The following is a 22950-nucleotide window of genomic DNA, read 5'->3' as shown; positions in this document are numbered from 1 at the left end:
AATACTGTTAGTTTCATTCCAATAATGGGACCCCAAAACTACCTTCAATGCTGGGGGCCACCGAACTCTTGGAACGGAATAAACTACAAGGAGTACCTATACACCAATACAGCAGACACGTTTCAACTTATTTTCCATGTTATTCAATATTCATTATATATTTAGAGAGAACCCCGGCAGGAATGTCCTGGCCAGTCCGAGTCTGTTGCCCATGTCAAAGAGAAGCTCTTACCCTCTCCTTTTTTTTCCTGCTTCATCTTAAAGAGCAATTTTATTTAATGCTTGACCCAGGAAAAAAACAACAAAAGAAGAACACAATACCTTATATAAAAAAAGTTTTATTTATAAAACTTTTAATACAAACATCAAAAATTCGCTTTCATTCGTTCTCTCTCTGACACACTCACTTTGACAAACATTTTGGCACTACCACATATGGCTAATATCTTCTCTTTTTTTTTCCTTTTTATACACATATAGGCAGAGATATCACCATCATACACACATACACATATACACACAGACAGACTTTACTCTTTTCTGTTTTTTTAAAAAAAACAAATATTCACACTGTCAGTTTCTTTTGTATAAAAAAATACAAACATTATTTACATATACACGTCTAGATGGCAGAAAATATATTCGAAATAAAAAAAAAGGTTCTTTGTTTGAATGAGCAGAAAATCTTGAGAGTATTTATGGCAATTCCTGAATTTCAGTCTAACACTGAAAAAAATAAACAGTGTTGACTTATTAGTAAATATAAAAAGCATGTATTGAGCATTGAGGACAAATTTCAAATATATATTTTGTTCTGTAGAACATACAATTATTGTTCATATCGTGAAAAATTGTTCATCTGTTTCCGTATATCGAGACAGAAACTTTATAAGGAACGATATATTAGTATCACAATTTCTTAAAAACATTTTTTTTAAAGAAAGAAAATATTACGAAAGTCAAGTATACAATACCAGAACAATACAAGAATAAACTTGTAATTCTTTTCCCATTTAATAGAAATATATTATACATCACGATTTATCTCATCCAAACTTTTATTCGAAAAATATGTTAGTTTGTTTTACCTATTAATTTACAGGAAGACATTCTACAGAAAACGTTTTCTGAATCGATCGCGCATCAATACTTTGGTCGTACCATTGATGTAATTAAGCACATAACATAGTAACTAAGAGTGTTTGATAAGGAAGAACTTAAAAAAAAAAAAAAAATACTATGTATATACTCAATCGCTTTCGTGATGTTACATCATTTGGATAACCAAAACAAATTGCTGTTTTACATCTTTTTAAAAAATAATTGATAGCGAAGATATACTTTGAAGGCACTTTTCGTTTTACATATTTTTCACACGGTGCCTATATTAGTTCTCTATATACATACTCACACATTAGAGTCCTTTGTACAAACCAGGGATTCCTATTTTTAAGTGTCTTTTCGTTCACACGTCGTGCTGCGTTCTTCGAAGTTTGGCGCCTCTCGCAACATCGATATAAACTAACAAACTCGAACCTTCATGTCACTCGAACTCACAGCACCAACACACACACTCGCACTTGAATAACAGACCAACAGCATACGTGAGTCTGTCTCACACATATTCCTCCGATGGTTTCGGGGCGTTATTAGGAAGACGCAAAGAGGTGGCCACCCGACTAGTTGTTGTATCCGGTAGCTCAGCAATGTCTTTGAACACACCGACAAGGGATTCGAAGTTCGGACCCCAATTCAATAAATAGTCCCAGCCAAGGGCCGAACCATTTGGTGGACGATAGGGGCTCATGTTAGAGAGGTCATCGTCGGAGGCCACCAACGTGCTCAGTGAGCCTCGGAACGAGTCAAAGCCATCGTAAGGCTTCGCACACTCACTCTCTTGGTCGTTCTCGTCTTCCGCCTCCGCTAACTTCGAAAATATGACGTCACCAGGAGTAAAATCCCGTTTCTCGTAGCCGCCATTGTCGTATTCGAACTCGGAGCACGTGAAGGAGTCGTTTCCACTTTCGTCGGTCGTTGAGCTGTCGTGTGGGTCGAGGATCTCCGTGTTTGTCTCTAACAGCTCCGCGAGTTGGTCTTTTCTTCGACGGCCTCGCTCGTGCCTCGGGTCGTCGCTCGAACTAGAAACTGCGTCTAAAGTACTCACAAGGCTTGAGTTTCTTGGCCGGGAGTTGAGCCGCTCAATTTCTTCTGCGGTGAGTCCAATGGCTACAACTCCCGCACCCGCTGCACCACCACTACTTGCTGCACCACTAGCAGGGACACCGGCACCAACGCCTGCTGCGGCACTCACACCCGAAGCGTCCACGGCACCAGGTTTCCGCTTTTTGGTGCCACCCCCTCCCCCAGCACCTCCGCCCCCTTGCGACGAGGCGTGAACACTTCCTGAGCTTTGGCTTAAATGGCTGACAGGGCTGTTGAGGCTCCTCTCGCTGTTGGTGAGGACGTCCTTCACTCCCGTGCCCTGGGACGTCGCCAGCAGAGCGGACTGTAGGGGCTTCCCACTGATGTCTTGCAGAGTGAGGATCCTGGGCGTCTGCTGAGAAAGCTCACTGCTGGGACTGAGCCTCGCTAACGGTGTTGTCTGCATCTTGAGAACATTAGGTGAGTCCCTCGGCGGGGGAACAGGGTTGGGACTCTGTCGAAGAAGGTTCCTGGGACTTTCTCGATGATGTGTCGGTGGAGGAGCACTCTGAGGGGGAGGGAAGTTATGCGGCGAATGGCGGTGGCCATGCTTGTGATGATAATTGGGAGGTAAGTGAGGGTTAGTTTTGTATTTGCGCACGTTTCCATCTCGGTAACCCTTATAGTGATACACTATATCAATATCCGACGGTGCAATTGAACTGGCGTTCTCTAGGTCATAATGTTCAGGGACTTCGGAGTCTGCAATTCCACCAACGCCACTGGTCTCATGACCATCGTCGACCACCCTCATCTGAATCCCTGGAGACTTGTTGACCACTTCTCGCTCAATGATGTCTGGCCTCTGAGGTCGCTCGGCAACCTCCCTCTCCTTATATTTCTTTGCCACGATCTCTTGCGACAGGTGTCCACGAAGCACGTCACTAGTCACTTCCCCATTCTCTAGGAACCCCGAGGGATCCGGGTGGTTTCTCGCATTATCTCCTCCGCTGCCTGCACCCCCACTTCCGGCCAACAGAGCGCTTCCGTTCTGCTTGGGGTGTCCTTGGCCTTTCTCCTTCTTCTGTCTCCGCAGCCGGAAGACCACGAAGCTGATGAGGATGGCCACCAGAAGGATGACGAAGAATACGATGACCAGAGTGATGCCGATGCTGAGAGGATCCGGAGCAGCAGCAGCCCCCACCACACTTCCTAAGCAACCTTGAGCCACCTTTCCGACTGGGTACACTTCTTCCAGAATACTTCCTGTTCCGTTGAATGGCTGGACTTCTCCGTTGATGCTGAAGTTGGCAACGCAGCCTTCGAACGCTGAAACAATAGAAAATAAGTAAGTGTAATGTTCAAAGACAAAAAATATTCCATTATTTAATATAAATAATGCTTTTAAGTAAAACAAACTACAAGGTAAGACAATCTAGCAATAATATGGCAACCTTAAATCAAGGTTTGGTCCGTTGATCTAAATCCCAAATCCTATATTCATATTCAGTTTTTATTGTTTACTGGAGAGAAAAGGCAAGATTGGATTCAGTGGTAACTAACCATTTCATAATTACTATCATAGAGTAGATTGGGTGTGATATGTATTTTTAATTCTAGAATATACAAGTACCTATTAATGTTCAAGTTACTAATCAAATATATATAATGTTATATTCAATTATTTCCTCTAGCAACTGAACTTATTTTTCTTTCACAAATGCCCAATGACGAAAACTAAACATAAAAACTTCATATCCAATATTTAATACATCATTCACTAGCAGATTACCATCAAAACCAAATTGGTAGGTATTTTCACATTCTGTAATCCTTAAGTGAAGTAACAGAATATTCTTCATGTGCAAAATATTTTAAATCAATTTCTTGTACTTTTCTTGATTTGCTATACTAATAATACTGTTCTCATTCAGAAATATGAATCAAAATACTCTCTTATGATAACAAATCTGAAAAGAAAGAGTTAATATTATTCACTGAAGGGTCACTCAAGTTGATTTGAAAATCATTTCAAATATTTGTAATTTGTAAAATTATTATTGATGTAAAATTTCGAAATTTATTTTTATCCTGCCAGTCAGACACGTGCAAATTTTCAGACAAGAAAATAAGAAAGACTCGAGGAACCAATTCCAGCTTGCTATATACCCCCCCCCCTCACCTTCCATGTCTATCATTCGTGACAGTGCCACAAGTCTCACTGATTCTCATGATTACTTACATCCTCTGCTGGGGTCTACTATGAAGTTGTGCATATTTCTTACTCTAAACGTATCCTAACCCTAACTAGTGTTCGAGCACAATACTGATTACTAAATTCAGTGTTAGTGACTTTTTTTTTTTTTTAAATCAACATTCGTTTTCATGCAGAATTCACTTCAAGGAGCAGTTTGTACAAATAATAATAATAATAATTTTTGATCAGTTGATTGGAAACAACATCATGACAATCAAAATGTGCCAGAACAATACAGAGTACAGTAAATACATTGAATCATAAATATAAAATAAACAGTTTATATATAAAATCATAGTAATGAAGTACGGTAATAAAATAAATAAAATAAAATCTTCATACATGGTTGAACATCAGAACATTTGAAACAGATCAATAGCATTCAAACATTTTTTGGTTCATCTTAATTCATATTTTCAACATAAGACCACAAAATAACTTTCAAATACATAGATCACATAAGGATTGTACTGGTTCAGTGATACATTGCCCATTTTTGGAATGAAAGTTCTGGTTTTGAAACTTGTCTGCACACTGTGAGCTTTCTAATGATGGAATTCCAGCAATACATTTTCTTTAAACACTTCCATATTTCTCTTATTTCATTTAGAACCAACCATTTCATTAACATGTACATATACTGTATTTTGTAAATAATAACAATTATAATGACCCTTCCCTTCTATGATTTTAGATTTGAATCACTTATTCGTGATTGAATTTTGGCTGCTGAGTAGGCAGTATCTTCAAGACTAAAACTAACACATCTCAAGTCTCAAGAAGGTTGCCAGTATCCCGAGATCAATACATCAATGCATCTATCTTAACGTGTCAAGCTCTAACTGAAGAGTTTGCAATTCGATTACAGAGACTATAGGATAGTTGTATGTAAACCTTAAGGTATAATCATCCCTTACAGAATAATCATCCCTTACAGAAGGTTTCGTTCTTTCCAGAGTTTAACTGAGTCATACAAAATTTTGAACGAGAGGCAACGTAAGTACCGGCATCGTCAATTTCAATTCTTCAGATTCGCTCACTCCACAGAGACACGTTCTCCTGAGTCTTTTACTTCGAAAACTCTCGTTAAATATGTTTATTCCAAACAGTACCGTGCCGTGGAAAATCAGCGCCCGGGGCGAGAGTATACGACGACGCCCTGTACATATGAGTAAGGTCGACAGACCAGCCGCAAAGCGCCATCATGGTTGGCGTGAGGCGTAAGAAAGCTTTAAAAAAATAAATATGCTTTTCCTTGATTTACAGCACTTTTTATTACTTCTTCCTTCCATTTTATATATGTAAACATGCATTTTCCTAACATGAGTAACAATATAGACACTTCCTAAAGCAGGAAGAGGAGTTATAAAGATACTAGTAATATTCCAAGTAATTTTTCCTCTCTCTTTTTTTATTCCTTCTTTTCTTTTTTCCTCCCGAATTTTGCGCCCCCTTACTTCGGTGCCCGGAGCTGTCGCCCCGCTCGCTCCTCCCTACGTCACGGCACTGATTCCAAATCTTTATGCTATGGAATTTAATCCCTGATACAATTGAATATTTACCAACTACTACTCTATTTAAATGAAAATTCAGAATCATTTTCATAAAGCAAATTATTGGTAACCAATATCACCTCAGTTTATTCCATCGTAAGTTATATTTCCCTCCATTTTAAAGCTTTTATTTATTTATTTATTTATAACGTTCTTTCTGTTAATTCTGTACATTTTCCTTATGAATCTGTTAGTTTCTTAGATGATTGTATTAAATAGTTAATGTAAGACTAATAAAAGTTAATGAAGAATTAATATCGTCTGCTAGTTTCTTAGATGATTATATTAAATGGTTAATGTAAGACAAATAAAAGTTAATGAAGAATTAATATCGTCTGCTAGTTTCTTAGATGATTATATTAAATGGTTAATGTAAGACAAATAAAAGTTAATGAAGAATTAATATCGTCTGCTAGTTTCTTAGATGATTATATTAAATGGTTAATATAAGACAAATAAAAGTTAATGAAGAATTAATATCGTCTGCTAGTTTCTTAGATGATTATATTAAATGGTTAATGTAAGACAAATAAAAGTTAATGAAGAATTAATATCGTCTGCTAGTTTCTTAGATGATTATATTAAATGGTTAATGTAAGACAAATAAAAGTTAATGAAGAATTAATATCGTCTGCTAGTTTCTTAGATGATTATATTAAATGGTTAATGTAAGACAAATAAAAGTTAATGAAGAACTGTAAGGCTAAATGAAAGAACTGCTAATGAGAAGTACGTTGGAAAGTGTAGAGAGATAATTTTAATATCTTACCTGGCACAACATCTGCAGCCAAATAAAGCTCCCGCCTCGCTCCTCCGAGAGACAAGGTGGTAAGATACGGATCCAAGAAATCATGGACGCCGGCAGAATCCAGTTCATCTCCAACTCTGTTCCCATCTAGAAGCAATCTCAACCCCCTGTTGTAGGAATGGATGGTTAAATTATGCCAATTTCCATCAGAAACGTCTGTGTCTTGAATGGTCATATTGATGGGGTTTCCTGCGCCAAGCCTCGACATGTATTTCACGTGGCCTTCTTTCATCTGAAAACAGAAAATGAACATTTTTTAATTGTAATGCACATATTGTATATATGCACATACTCAGTTCTAAATTTATACATAGACCTAGGTACTAGCTGAAATGCCCGTTTTTCGCACTGGGAGAATAAATGTAGACCTATAGGATATACTTGAATTCCCTTCCCTCTTAGGATAATTTGGAAACACCCTATCCCCATAGAATACGAACTTTAATAGAAGTGCCATGATGGAGGTGGATAGTGACTACGTTGCAATTGAATATTGTATTTTTCACCTTTCTCACCTACCATCCCGATGGAAGCTGAAAGTGGACTCAAACGGCATTGGGAAGTCTCATTGTTCATCTCAGCAACTCCAAAAACTATGGATTCGGCGGCACTAATATCGATCATTTTTATTACTTTTACATGTCCTCCCTTTCTCATCTCTAGGGGGCGCTAGGGGGTCTTACCCCTCCTGGAGGCTGGACTTAGACTAACGTAATCTGGAGTATCACAAGTCACGTCAGCAACCCCGAGAACTACGGATTCCACACGAATGTCGGTCTTTTTCGATCATTTTAATAAGTCATTCCTTCCACTCGCCCTAGGTGTGTTACGGGATCTTATTTCTATGGTATTCTTTTCCAGGTTTTAAATTCATAAATAGGTACCAATTTTTCGTTGATATGGCTCCAGGCATTCCAGAGTTACGCTGGAACATACGCACACACATACATTTATAACTTTGGTTGATGAAAATGTCCAGTGTCCATTGACTTATAGAACATGACTAAATGCACAGAAATAACACGATCAATTTGTAATCAAGATATACATTCTCTGCTTCTTACTTCAAATAAATGTCGACCAGAAGTTTAAAAGCCTCGAAAAAGGAAGTCAGCGCAGGGAAAATTATGAAATACCTGGTGCATCATTCTTCCCTGAACACAATGTAATAGCAAAGCAGTATGTTACGAATTTTTGTAATAATAATAAAAAATAAAATAAAAAAAATCACACTAATGCCTTCTGGACGTTCAGTATTTGCTGCCTCTTGGACAATTTTTATAATAATAATAATAATAATAATAATAATAATAATAATAATAATAATAATAATAATAATAATAATAATAATAATAATAATAATAATAATAATAATAATAATAATAAGTATTTTGCCATTACTAGTAGGTCATTTGCCGCAACTGAGAAAAGTCCATGCAACAAAGTCCTTAAATAACCTTTTCAAGAAGGAATATTCTGTTTTAATAGCACACATCAACTGTAGCATTTCGCCCTCCTTCCTGTTTCTCCTTTTTGATCGTCCATCATGATACAGTTCATCCTCAGTCAATGTCCCAATCATTTTCTTTCTTTTTTTTTTTAATACATTCAAATTTATTTTCTTCTCTTCTGCTATTTCTAATACTTTCTCATTTGTTTTTCGTTCGACTCTTATCAACTCTTCTCCACACCCACGTTTCGAACGCCTCCAGTCTTTTCTCATCAATTTTCTCTACTATTCATGACAGGCGGGTATTTAATCAGTGCTTCCTTAAAAAAATTGAAGAACAAACGCAGTTGCATCAAATAATGCGATTGACTATTCAGTCTCACAACCCTCCTCCCTTTAAAACTCTTGCCTTATATTTTGTCCATAAATATGATTTTCATACAACAAATGCCTGTTTTCTCTGCCTCGTCTACGTCTTCATAAGGACTGAAGTATTCTTTCTCTGACGATAATTGAACCAGATACAGACATGTAGCCAGCCGGCGTCGAAGTCGAGAGCAATAAGGCATTATGTATATGATCGCAAGATTTCCCTGTCGCAGGTTTGAGCTCCGTTGACGGCACAGATATTATCCACTATCCTTTACCACTTATTTCATTACCATCATTCATTTCTCATTGTTTCCTTTAACCTAAATGGAAGAAACCTTAAAAATCCAATACAATAAACATAGGTAAAGAGATTTTAAACAACTTACGAATCAGCAAGGATTAACTAAATAAGGAGTGACTTTTAAAGCAGCTCAAATTGAGTATTTTGAGACAAGGCCTGGCTAAGAACATATCTATCAATATTTTCCTTATTCTAATGATATTCTGTAATTATGTTGAACACTAAACATTACCTGAATTTTACAATAGACAGACTATTTTTTAAAAGTAGGGAATTCATTTTATTATTTTTTCTATTGTCATAAATAGCAAATACTTTAAATTTCTTTAATATCCATGTACTAACTACTACTGCATACATGTGGTGTAATTATATTTTATTGTTTGGATTTAGTTATACTCTAATAAACCTAATTTGTACACTGCTTCCTTCTCTTGTGACTGAGACTGTAAAGCTCTGTTAGAGATAAATAAATAATCGATCCTACAAACTCTGTCTACTGTTTTCAAACGTGTATTTTCTTGTTCTTACCTCCACAGACGTGAAGTCGTTGTTGGTGGCAGCATAGAAGAGCAGGCCTTTCTTCTGTGTAGTTCTGAACATCAGAGACACTCTTTTTGGAGGAGATTGGACAGCGGCCGCGTCTCTCAACCAGGTGGTCTGTCGCCGAACTTTGGACGATGCTCTCTTCCATTGCGTGGAGCCTCCATAAAGCGCCTCTAGTAACTGCATTCTTCTGTGCTTCTTGGACACACGAAATTCGAGAAAACCACCATCACCTAGACTCACAGGTTCAAACGCTTCGTCACAATTTGGTGCAAAAAGTCCTCCAGCGCAGAGACAAGAAGATGTCCTCCAGCGGTCAAGACACTCTCCACCAATACCACATGGGTCCTGCGATTCTGTCGAACAGATGCCTTTGTTTCGAGGACATGTGTTCTCAACTCCGTGGTTTCTTATGGGACTACTGAGATTCAAGGGACGCCCGTTGATAGCTACACTGTGGATGCAACCTACGAAATCATCTGTATGCACTTGGCCTGGGCGCTCCAGAATTGGATCAGCTGTCATAAGGCCTCCTAAGTACATGGGCTGACTGTTGAAATTCAGTGTTCTGAAAAACGCAACAATTCATTGTTAATGATTAAATATACTGATATTTAAACCTATCAAAGAAATACCAAACATTTGACTTAATAGTATTAAAACAATTAAATTTATTTCAAGATTCATTCACCCACTATTAAAAGAAATAATTACAAATAACAGCATACTAAACAAAAATTAGTATGTGTTTCACGTAGTCTGTGGCAAAATATCTAGTATGGAGCCACTTTCTCTGTTAGTAACAATAATGTATTGGAATCTTTAAAGAGCCAGAAGTCTGTTATAGCATTATATACCCTACGTAACAGATGGAATAGTCACAAGTGCCAAAGTTATTATACAACGAGTAACACACACGAAAATTCTAAGATACATACTATACAAATAATAAATACAATGAAGATATACAAATATATTTATGGCAGATGTTGAAATATTTTCCGTTATTACTCGTAATTAGAGCTATAAAAAGTATCTTAGTAAAAAATATGATATAACTTCATTTAGTAAAGTTTTATCAGGGCCGGTTCTACCATATGTAACACGTGCATTTGCACGTGGCGGCAAAATCTGTCGTAACTATATTATTTAAAATAAATATTTCTTGTTGGAAACAGACTTCATGATGATGGTAGTTAAATTTACTAAGTTGATCCTCTTTCTGAATATTACATTCATAAACCATGTTTAGGTCGCATTACTTTAAGTTCACATGGGCAGTTGTAAAGCAAATCGTCAAACAAATCCCAGCATTAGTTGCTTGATTGTTGTCAAATAGAACTAAATTCTCCAACAGTAGCGAATACCTCTTTAATTTGGTTAATTATCACATTTTTGATATGAAAATTTGTCTTTGTTACAAACATGTTCCTTATTATTGAAGGTGGATACAAGTTTTCTTTTCTTATTTTTTAACAAATGTAGAAGGATAATCAAGAAATAAAGATAAAAGAGCAAACACATATTGAGATTGAAGCTCGATATTGAATTCTTTAAAAAGGATTACCATCTTTCCTCTGTAGACGTGTTTGCTTTATCTTTCACTGACATCATAGATTATTATGTAAAGAAAGAAAAATCAGATACAACGAGATTGTATTTGTAGTGTTTAGGCCTTTCTGAGTGCAAGTGCTTCTTTCCCTTCCCCTTCGTTGTTCATGATGGGGTGGCATACCTAAAATCGTGGCTTTTAATATTTGTTCCTTCTGGAGAAAAGAGGGTCTGAATAAGCGACCACGTTTCGCAACCCTACAACACAACAGACATGATTATCGTTTTATATATTCAAAGCTTAAAATTCCTCGACTGAATTCGCGACAGCAAGAGATTTTGAACTGAATACGTATGCGTAATATACAAAAGGAAAACAGAGAAGTGCATACACAAAATTTAAGAGCCTGGCGAAAATTACGATACAATTATTGTAACACAGAATGTTAGTAATTCCTCCATGTTATAGAACATTTCATACGCATAGTCGACAATATGTGAACTGTTTTAATACGTATTCACAAAGAAAAATTTCTTTACAGTTTCAATTTGTATGATATGGACTCGTGATGTGATGTTGACAGATAACCTTTCTCTTCCCTTTATTTAAATGCTCTCATACCAAAGTACACCTCCCCCCTCCCCCTCCCGCTGATATCTTTCTTCTACAAATACTGACAAAATTTCTATATTGGACACGAATACGATTGATTGTGAAGCACGTTCTGCCGCTGGACATCTTTGTTTATAACGACAGTCACAAACTCTTTCAAATTATAGGTTGTTCCAAAATACATTTTTCCACGAATCCCTTGAATTCGATTACTAAAAGTCTCCAGTTTATGTTTTTTCGCGGACATTTTTTCCCCTTTCTTTCTTTCTTGAAGGGTCACAACTGACAGAAGAATAGATACGTGACACAGAACTTATACGACGGAAAAGTAACAAAACATGAACCATTTTGTATTAAAAGTACCTTGTAAAAATCATCTGAACGTAAAAGAAGCATAAAAAAAATAATCTGATCACGTTCATATTATGGATGCTGAAGAATCCTGATAACATTGGAACGCATCCTATAAGAAACTGTTTCAAAATGGGGTTGGGCTGACAATTCTTCCCAAAGCTACGAAACATATCACTCATTCTTATATATACATATATATATTCGATTAACGAAAGTATTTCCTACTCATGAGTTACAAAAATCACGCTAGTTCAGACCATCATCTCTTTTACGGTGACTCATCCGCAACCTAATATATTTCCTTCTTAACAATGCGTAACTTATACGAGGCATGATCAAAAAGTTCAACATAAGGCTAGTCACAAAGTTTGTATATCCTCAAAAATTTCTTTTGTACATTTAAAAAGAGCCACAAAATTAGAGTAAATATAATTTGTGAATATGTCCTTTAGACATTATCACGGAAACTTTTTGAGAATGCGGCACTGAACCTCCGGGTTTCATAGGCCATAGAATTAGTTATCATGTTCTATAAATGATTTAATTCAGTGGTACCAACACACCATAAGTAGTTTCTATCAGATCTGAGCTAAAAAAATCACTACAATTCCACTAGATACATACAATATTAGCATTTATTATAATCCCACTAATGAGAAATAACCCCTTTAATTTATTATCTCACTCAGTTTTATTAACTAAACATAGTTATTAAATTTACAAGGCATAAACAATTATTATATTTGTATAATAATTGAATTAATTTCACTTTAATGTAATAATTTTGAGAGCGACGAGTGATTGAGGTGCGCCTGTGGCAATCATAGCTCACTAGCAGCTACATAGAAATTCTTTAGGAAAAACTCACCAGGTTTTCTGAGAAAGTTATTAAATAGGAAACCTCGTTTAACATTTTGATAGACTAGCTATAGGAATAACTTAGCAAGATTCTACATGTTGATTTTTAAAAATTTTGTAACATTATAATACAGTAGACTCCCGAGTAACCGGTCTAATGTGGCGGAAAGGAAGGCCAAATAACAAAAAAAGCCGGATAGGCCGAAGTTCTATATACATATACGTATGTTAAGTTAAAGCATACATACAGTATATGTAAACTGTTCACATTTTAACATAAATTCTGTAATGCATGTAATGCATAAATTCTGTAAATGCAGGACACATAAATAGAATATTAACGTAAATCATACGCCTAATTCTTAAGAAAATTGACTCAAACTGATTTTACAGTACACAAATATGAAAAGGTGGCCCGGAAACTAGGCAGGATAGTACGGAGACCGGATACTCGGAAGTCTACTGTATTATGTCCCTCCATAATATTAATACTCTCCCTGTCCTAGCTATATTATTACGCTATGTACTGTGACTGAGAAACGGTCTTATTTTGCGTTATTACAGTGTTGGAGGCGTTATATAGAAGCTTTACTATTATTAATTCAAAATAGTTATACACATAATTGTCACACGTACAAAACATTTGATACCAAATCAGAGGCGTCATTAGGGGGGCAGGAGGGGGAAATTGCCCTCCGCCCCAAGAGTTTGAGGAATACATATATACTTTAATAGATTGCCTACTAATATACTAGTAGAAAACATGAAAGTCTTTTGTCGGTGGTGCTCTTGCCCCCTTCAAGCGAAGTCTGAAATGACTCCCCTGTACCAAATTTACGTCTGAAATTTAAGTAGAAGCAAAACTATGGTTGTAGGAAAAGGGAGAGAAGCCTTCTGCTTCTGGTTCCGGCTTGGAACTAAAGAATGATGACGAATACATTTACTCTGTCATCTACTATTTGTATAAAATTCAGAAAAATCTCTATTTAATCGTTCACACTAATTTCAAGTCTGAATCTGTTTTCTATCCCTGATCTACAGATAAAAAAAAAGGAACTTTTTCTCCTCTGCTTTGTGTGGGTGAAAAATAAATGTCGACTTCTAGCCACATACCATTTACACTCCTTCTGTTCATACAAATCAAGTTCTATTTCTACTATCAATCTACGAGTGCTTTACTTACCCTGAAGGCCCAATATCGTCAGCGTAGCAATTCTTGTCCCCTGGTTTGCAGTCTTTGCATATGTCGCCATGCTCAGTACAAGCAGTGACTCCCAATGACACCACGCGGCCATTCCTGGTTGCAGTGATCTTATACCACTCGCCATCTGCGACGTACGTACTCACAGCGATAGATGTGATGGCAGTTCTTGCGCCTCCGTACGAGAACGTCGGTTTCCCGTCAATCAATTCAATGGCCACAAAGTCTGACCTTCCTCCCGTCTGGATGCCAAAGTTGTAGACGAGCAGGGAGTTTGGTTTGGTGGTGGAGAAAATAATGGAAATATCGTTGGTGTTGGCATCTAGGGATGGAAATACCATGTAGGAGAGTTCGTTGAATCCGTATGTAGATTTCTCACAGTGCGTCCCGTAGTACATATCTGGACAGTTGCATTTGTATCCAGGCTTTAAGCTGACGCAGAGTCCTCCGTTCAAACAAGGGTTCGGCCTACAAGAGTCGGCTGCAGCTTCGCACTGGTTGCCTCTATAGCCAGGTCTACACAAGCAAAAGAAGCTTCCATCTGGGGTCTCACGACAGGAGCCTCCGTTCTTGCACGGGTTATCGTCACACACATTGCTTTTCTCAATTTCACACACCTTGCCTTCATACATTGGCGTACAAGAACACTGGAAATCAAAGCCTTGTCTCCTACATGTACCGCCATACTGGCAGGGATTCGGGGAACATGGATCTTGCCTCTTGTCACAGCGCTTTCCTGTAAATCCTTCCTGACACCTGCACGTAAAGTCATGGCTGACCAATGGAGAAGTGAAAATTAGCGCCTGACTGTCTGATATTTCCGTTTCTTCATACACGTGGATTCCCTCGCTACAGGAGCCTCCATTTTCACATGTCGATTTCTTACAAGGTGAGTAGCCTATGGTAATCGAAGACGTCTGCAAAAGCTGCTGAATGGCGTTCTTTTTCTGATTAAGCATCTCGGCAACTTTCGCTTTGCTTCTATAACCTTTGGCGCCCTTGATAGCTATCGTTAACTCTATGCCTCCATCTTTCCCATGAATGCTGAACAGATACGGGGAATCAATGGCATCAAACGTAGATTTCAAGAGATCCAGGAAACTTTTGTAGAAATGGGAAAGAAATTTGGTGGCCGTCATATTGTCAATCCTCAGCGTCAAACTATTCTCTACAGTGGCGTTATCAAAAGCAATGAAGCTTACAGTGACGGTGGAAACCACATCTGAGTGTTGACCATCGTTGCCAGAAACACTGAGAATATAACCAGAACCGGGATGTACTTTTAAGCTGTGCAAGTCACACGCTGTGGGGATTGAGAATCCATGCTGTTGACCGCTTACTATCCTACATTGATACTGGCCTGATGAATCGGGATCATTTGGATGAATATCTGCGATTTTTCCTATTGGCAATGCATCGTTGAATGTATGCACCAAAACATGGACTCCTCGAGCAGACGATGGACTGTCGTTTTTGTCCAGTATAACAATTGTCACGGGGTACTCGGACTTCATCTTTGGTTTCCCACTGTCTTGGACCTCGACAACAATATGGAGCTCAGGTGTCGCTTCTCTATCTATACTTCTTGTTGTTTTCACTAAACCTGTAAGACGGTCAATTTGTACTAAGTCCTTGTGTTTGCCGCCAATTAGATGATATGTAAATGGTGCTCCATTCGGTGGGAGATCTGGGTCAGTAGCACTTAGCACCATCACACTAGTCATTGGGGGTTCGTTCTCCATTACATAACCAACGACGTTTGGGGGATCAAAGATAGGACCATTATCATTCACATCTTGAACTAAAATATGGACCTCTGCTGTTCCTGTTTGAGGTGGGGTTCCAGTGTCTATGGCTCCGATCTTGAGGGTGTACATTGGGATTCTTTCACGATCTAATTTTGCTGTTGTTTGAATGTCTCCGGATTGAGGGTCTACTTTGAACACTTTGCCAACATTTCCACCAATAATTGAATACGCGAACTGATTGTTTTTGGGTCTTACATCTTTGTCTACAGCAGTCACAGTGGTCACTTTGTATCCAACTGGTACACCTTCAGACACTTTTGCCTCATAGACTGGCTGAATGAACTCTGGAGGGTCGTTGCCGTCTTGGATTGAAATTATCACCTGAGCCTCGTCCGTATCATTCCCCCTAATCCCTCCAGAATTCTTCGCCATCACAGTCAGCACCACTCTGTTTTGCGTTTCGCGGTCCAGCTTCCTTGCCACAGATATCACACCTGTTTCTGACCCAATTGTGAAGCCCCTGTCGTTGCTGGAACCAACAAATAAATAATACACGTTTCCATCTTCTCCTGCGTCTTGGTCCGTAGCCTGAATTGTTCCAACGCTTGTGCTTACAGGAGCTGATTCAGAAACACTGAAATGAAATACTGGTTGCACGAACTTCGGATAGAACTCATTTTCCCCCGTCACGTACACCAGCACCTTGGTTGATCCATACATCGTAGAGTCAGGGTTGGCAGCCAACAGATCCAAGGTATACAAACTCTTTTCTTCATAGTCGAAGCTGATCTTCGAGAAGATTTCTCCAGTGTTAGTGTTAATTGTGAAGAGCTCCTTCCCACTTCCTCCAACTATCGAATATTGAATTATAGCGTTCTTTGCTGAGTCGATGTCAACTGCTTTCACTTTATACACAAAGGTCTTCGGAGGAGAATTCTCTGAAAGAAATGCGTTGTACGAAGACTGGTTGAACGTCGGAGCATTGTCATTAATGTCCGTTAGAGTGACAGTTAACATGGCAGTTGTCTGACGAACTTCAAATCCTAGATCCCTGGCGGTGATGTTCAAGTGGTACTCCTGAATGATGTCATAGTCCAGAGGATGCAAAATAGTTACAGCACCAGTCTTCTCATCAACCGCAAATTCCTCTCTCTCGTTGCCGCTGGAAATAGAATAGCGAACCATTCCATTGGGGCCATCATCATTGTCGGTTGCTGTCACTGTGACAATTGTTGACCCGAGAGGTTCGTTCTCTGGAACAATTACTTGATAGCTAAGCGCAGTGAATACTGGACTGTATCTGTTCTCCCCAGTAATCACTAACGTAACGACAGCTTCATCTTGTTGAGGTGGGACTCCTTTATCAACTGCACGTACCATCAACGAATATTGCTTCATCCGCTTTCCATGCAGAGAATACGCCACTGTAATCCACCCAGAAGTTTTTCCGATGTTAAAAAGTTCAGAACCATTGCCTCCGATTTTAATGTATTCAATTTCGGCATTTACGCCAAAATCTCCTTTGTCCTTGGCAATCAGCTGAAGCACCTTTTGGCCAACAGAAGCACTTTCTGGGACAGGAGTGAAAAAGCTCTCTTCTTGGAATTTGGGTGCATTGTTGTTGGCATCCACAACGTTGATGGTGACCATGCATTCAGATGACATGGGCGGCTTCCCGTTGTCCGTAGCGATCACTGTAAGCACGTATTGGTTCTCTGGAGACGGTTCAAGTGTTGTGTGTTTATAACGCATGCTCTGTTTCGAAAATATCTCTCCGCTAGCCGGATCGACTGTGAAGAAATCGGATGGATGTTTTAGTGAGTAGGATATCACAGAGTTCGGGCCTTGCTTATCTCTGTCTGTAGCAGTCACTTGACCTACAAACGCAACATTCCTCTGCAACTCGGGAAAGTTGAAGCTGTAGTAACTATGTTCGAATTCTGGTGCATTGTCATTCTGATCCTGAATGGTGATGGTCAATGGAGTTTCCGCACGCCACGAGCCATCGACAGCCGCCACTTTCAAAAGGTATTCATCTTGTGATTCTCTGTCCAACATGCCTGTTACTGTTACATTCCCGGTCAAAGGATCAATATGGAATTTCTCGCTGGGGTTGTCCGTGAAGCTGTATGAAGCATTAGCGTTCTCACCGATGTCCAAATCAGAGCTGGTTACTTGAATAACGAACGTGCCAATCTCTGCGTTTTCAGTCACGTTGACACTGAACAAACGAGTGAAACGTGGAGGGTTATCGTTCTTATCTAGAACTGTAATAAGGACAGTGGCTGTTCCTGTTCTTTGAGGCACTCCTTGATCCACAGCTTCAACCGTCAATGAGTAAGAACCTACAGACTCTCGATCAAGCTTGATATTGGTGTAGATATCGCCTGTTTTCGCATCTAATGTAAAAGCGTTATCCGTATCGCCGGTTTGCTTCATTTGGTACAGAACCTGGCTATTCTTTCCGGAGTCAGCGTCTGTTGCATGGATCTGGATGACCTTTTGTGGCGGCAATTCCTCTTCTAAGATAGTGGCGTTGTAGAGGAAGTGATCAAGCACTGGAGCGTTATCGTTGGAATCTGTCACATTTATCAGTAGTTGGACGACACTTCTCAAGGGCGGCTCATCCGAGTCCCTGGCTTCTATCCAAACTTCATACTGTGGAGACGTCTCGTAATCGAGTCCTTCACCGACGATCACTTCTCCAGTTCTATTGTCAATCATAAAAGCATTGCCAACGTTCCCACCGGCGATAAAATACTGAATGATCCCAGCCTCACCTCGCTTGGGCGAAGAAGCTTTAACACGAGTAATGATCTGATTTTCTACATCTTCTGAGAACGAGAAGGTCTGCTTCTGTAGGCTGATGTTTGGAAACAGATTTGCTGGCTTCAATCGAACTTCCAAATCCGCAATCGCAGAACGTGGCTCCCTCCCGCCATCTGTCGCCTGGATCTGCAACTGAAAGGCGTTATTTTCACCAATTAGCTCCTGTGACGATTTGATGACGCCAGTCTCCTGATTCATATAGAACTTGTCTGCGTCCCGGCCGCTCAAATAATAAACTATTTTACTGTTCTGGTTGATATCGTTGTCAATGGCTTTGGCTCCGAAGACAAATTGCCCTGAGAAAGAAAAGAAAAAAAAATATAAGACAACTGTAGAGCAATGGAAGTTGGTCATATACTTTTTATGTACATAATATAGAAAATGTCAATTAATAGGCATTATAAAAACACGTATTTATTGCAAATTGTAATGATTAGGACTCCTTTGATGATGATGATTTTCAGATTCCTGTAAAAAAAAAAAACTCCAATTTGTTGTTTTCACCATATTAGTTCTCTTTTCTTTCGTTTTCAAATTTTGCCGAGTGTTATTTAAAACCAGAGCTTTCTTTCTGGTGATACGTAACAATAAGTAGTACTGGCAACTTTTTGTGAGCATCGTAAAACAAAAAAAAATCATTACAAAAAAAACTATTTATAAAATGAATATGTTAATTAATAAAATTTGAAGATTGGGTATTATGTATTCAAAAGGTAATAGATCAACAGATGACTGCACTTTTTTATATTTTGAAGCTTTCTTGGTAAATGCCGGCACTTTTTATAAAGAAAGACTGTTTAAACCTATCACATGAATTATCCACAACATGTGATAAGTATCTATGATTTTAGAAGTGGGCTATTTTATTGTAGGTACGAATGAAAAAAAGATAATGACGAATATTTCCAACGTAAGTTACAGTGATGTGAGATTTTGTAGTACTTGTGAGTAATATATAATGGTAAAGCAAATACCAAAGAAGATTTATCCGAAGACTGAATATAAACAAATATATATTAGCAAGAGTACTTTCAAAAGACAATTCCTTGATTTTTGTTGTGTCCAAAACAATAAATTAATTGATTAATAAATTAAATAACTGCAATTGTAAATTAACCACAACCATAAAATATACATAAAGCTTGTATAGTATTTTATGCGAATTAAAATATTTACTGAAATGCCAATTTTATATATTTTCGAGCTTTAAAATTACTTTTATATCGCTTTATAGTCTTATAATTACGTTTATTTAAGTACCTATTTTCATCCTTTATTTTGCCTGTCATTTTAGCAATTTACTTTGGAATGAATTCCGGGCTTAGTTCGCTAGAACCGGTTGTTACAATATTTCGAGTTCGCAGAACCGTTTGTTATACCGAGTCATAAACTCATACACACATGCAGCTGGAAGGGAGAGCTTGTTGGATACAAATTTTCCACAGCCAAAACAAATGACGTATTTAAAGAATCTTGCTTTGCTGGTGTACATATCAGAAGATTACTAGCGGGGTGGTGGAACGGTAAATTTTAATTTATCTTTGCGTTTAGAAATTCTTATAGCTATACGGTTAAACATATGATCTCTCAGAACAAAGTATAAGCATTTATTGCCAATACATCAAGAATCAGAACTGGGGTTATATGAGTGATGAGATGAGGGTTATTTATATTTGAAACATATATCTACCATTATCGTCAATTACCGACCCATTGCTGGATGAAGGTCTTTCCAATACTTTTTGACAACCATATATTTTGGACAATTCGTTTTCAATATACTCGCAGTGCTACATCGATTCGTCACATTATTGTATTAGGATGCTCTATATGTCACAATTTGTCACTTGTGGTATCCAGTAAAAACTTTGTTTTGTCTGGGATGGTGTAACACATGAACAAAAGAATAGCCAGTATTTGGGAGCCTTTGTGTGGACGGTCTAACAACTGAATCAAATATGTAGTAAGGGTGCGTGAAAACTGGAAGTTTAGCGGAATTAGATTAATCTTTCGAAAAGTAATTCCAGAAGGCTTTTAGTTGAAGTTATGTGTAATCCTATCTACAGCGAAGTTCTTCGTCTGGTTAAAATGTAATATTTGCAATGAAGATAACAATCAATTTGCGATTTGTATAAAAGTTCTAATAATAATAATAATAATAATAATAATAATAATAATAATAATAATAATAATAATAATAATAATAATTATTATTATTATTATTATTATTATTATTATTATTATTATTATTATTATTATTATTATTATTTTAAAGTAATCTGATTCTTAAGATTAGTTCCAACACTTGCAACAACAATGACTGTTACTATTCATTTATACGCATGTAGATGTATTCCATTTCATATGCTTATCAACAGGGTGCGAATTAGGCGATTTTTCCAGGGGGAATAAAGTAAATAAAACGTTTAAACCAACTTGCTATAATCGTGGCAACCATACTGACAACAGCGATTAAACTTAACACACTTGGCTTAGCTTTGGGGGAAAGTACACACTAGTATTATACAATTTTTATCCTAACCTACAGCAGCAGATCTCACTAAAATTTCCTTTTGAAAAAACACACACAGCTTCCAACACACACCAACACTAATCTAATCAAATTACTTTTTGCAATGAATTTTGTATTAACAATTCTCAAACGAATTTATGTTTAGCACATTGAATTGAAGAATTTGACTAATGTAAGAAATATAACTGAGGATAGGAAAGGAAAATAGCATCCCCTCTGGGAATTTTTTTCTGCCTTCCAATCAGGGGTAAAAGCTTTCCAGAGGGGGATTTTTCCCTCCATCCCTGCCCTTAATTCGCACCCTGCTTACCAAACTTATGTGGTTTTATTTCAATTTAGCCTGTATTCAAACAATATACATTATTAACCTCCAAAGAACATGTGTATAGTAATAAGTTCAATTCCATTCTTACCACGTTAGAAAAGTTAACATTGTAATTCAAAATAGGCTGTGAATTAACTGCAATTAAACAATGGACTCCTTCTGGTTTTGACTCCTGGCATGTATTCCCCTTATGTGGACCGTGAATATCCAAAAGTTGTTATCGGAGAGCAGTGGCTTTTTGACTTATAAACCACGAAAGTTCCTGAAATTCCTCACAGATTTGCTTTTCTCAGTCATTTATACCCAATGCATTGTTCAAAGCATCATTAAAACGAATCGTGCTGACATATCTCAGCTACTTAACCCATTAAAAAAAAAAAAATCCTGGCAATAGTTACGCGAAAACACGAACCTCTCCATCGAGTGACCTCTTCACATACTTGCACATGTTTGCTGAGCCACCCGCCACAGCCCGAGCTTTGATAAAAGCTGAATTTACACCCTGTTCCGGCATCAGTAGTACCATATAAAGAAGCAGGATTATACAGCTCTGAACACTTGCTCTAACACGTTCTTTTGAGAAGGGCCAAACCGTCAGATGCATCAGATATGAAGAGCAAGCCAAACGTGATCCTCCATTTTGAGAAGATTCATGGACTCTTCCTCTTCTTTGATCTTCTGCTGGTGTCAAGGAACTTATCTATACAAGTAAAGCGCAGTAAATTTCTAAAATGTCCAGCAAGAAGCCGTGGAAGAAAGAAAAAAAAAAGTGTCCTTGAAAAATCGTCTGCATCCTGGTTTTGTTTCTTCTATTTTCTGATCTTTTCGTGTGATAGACAAGGTGCATGGACGGTTCCATGGATTTTTGACTGACGACCTCTGAATGTCACCTTTGAATTATTACTGGAACCAACCGGATGGTTGTGGAACTCAACGTACTTCCACGGTTAAAGGAATAATAAATTTAATTTTGGTATATCTACTTACTACGCCTGTGTACACACATTCCTGCGTTTATATATACGACCTCAAATTCATGTTGAGATCCTACACCTTCTCTACTCGTAACGAAAACAGGAAAAAAATCTTAAATCGTTTTTTCTTCTACATCCAATATCAAACCAATAATACAGTAAGCGTAGACAACAATGGACAAAATTGTTTCTCTCGCAATAAATAAGCAACTTCAATGAGAACTTAGTCGTATTCTATTTCCATATTTTGTTGGTAGAAATTTCGGGGATTTATTTTGCCTTTTTATATCTCAAATTTTCTAATACGTCTTTTGTTAGCGCTTTGGTGAAGATGGGAAAATAAGTCATTGAAAGTATCACTAACAAAATATAGAACATGACCAGTGAAGCCAATTCGTGGGAAAATTCTTATTTTATGTGACTTTTTAACGTTAACATCTTGAATAGGGATAGAGAGAATTTTCGTTAAAATTGGCAGCATATATGGGATTTTTTATATATCTAACAAAATTCTTTATGAGCGGAAAGTAGGCTA

The 22950-nt window shown here is 37.8% G+C and overlaps 1 protein-coding gene across 1 annotated transcript in view; it reads right to left on the bottom strand.

The window, feature by feature from the left end:
* Positions 1-322: 322 nt before the first annotated feature.
* Positions 323-22950, bottom strand: part of ft (cadherin-related tumor suppressor fat) — a 537654-nt gene continuing 515026 nt past the window's right edge. The window contains exons 9-12 of the mRNA XM_081758083.1: positions 13989-18879; positions 9415-9997; positions 6722-6992; positions 323-3471 (exon numbers count right to left, since the gene is read on the bottom strand). Coding sequence (XP_081614209.1) covers positions 1616-3471; positions 6722-6992; positions 9415-9997; positions 13989-18879 — 7601 coding nt within the window. The 3' untranslated portion in view covers positions 323-1615. The remainder of the gene's footprint in view (positions 3472-6721; positions 6993-9414; positions 9998-13988; positions 18880-22950) is intronic.

Source organism: Thermobia domestica, chromosome 5 (genome assembly GCF_964235325.1).
Source record: "Thermobia domestica chromosome 5, izTheDome1.hap1.1, whole genome shotgun sequence".
NCBI lineage: Eukaryota > Metazoa > Arthropoda > Insecta > Zygentoma > Lepismatidae > Thermobia > Thermobia domestica.
Note: the sequence above shows the minus strand (reverse complement) of the source record. Positions and strands in the feature narration are given on the sequence as shown.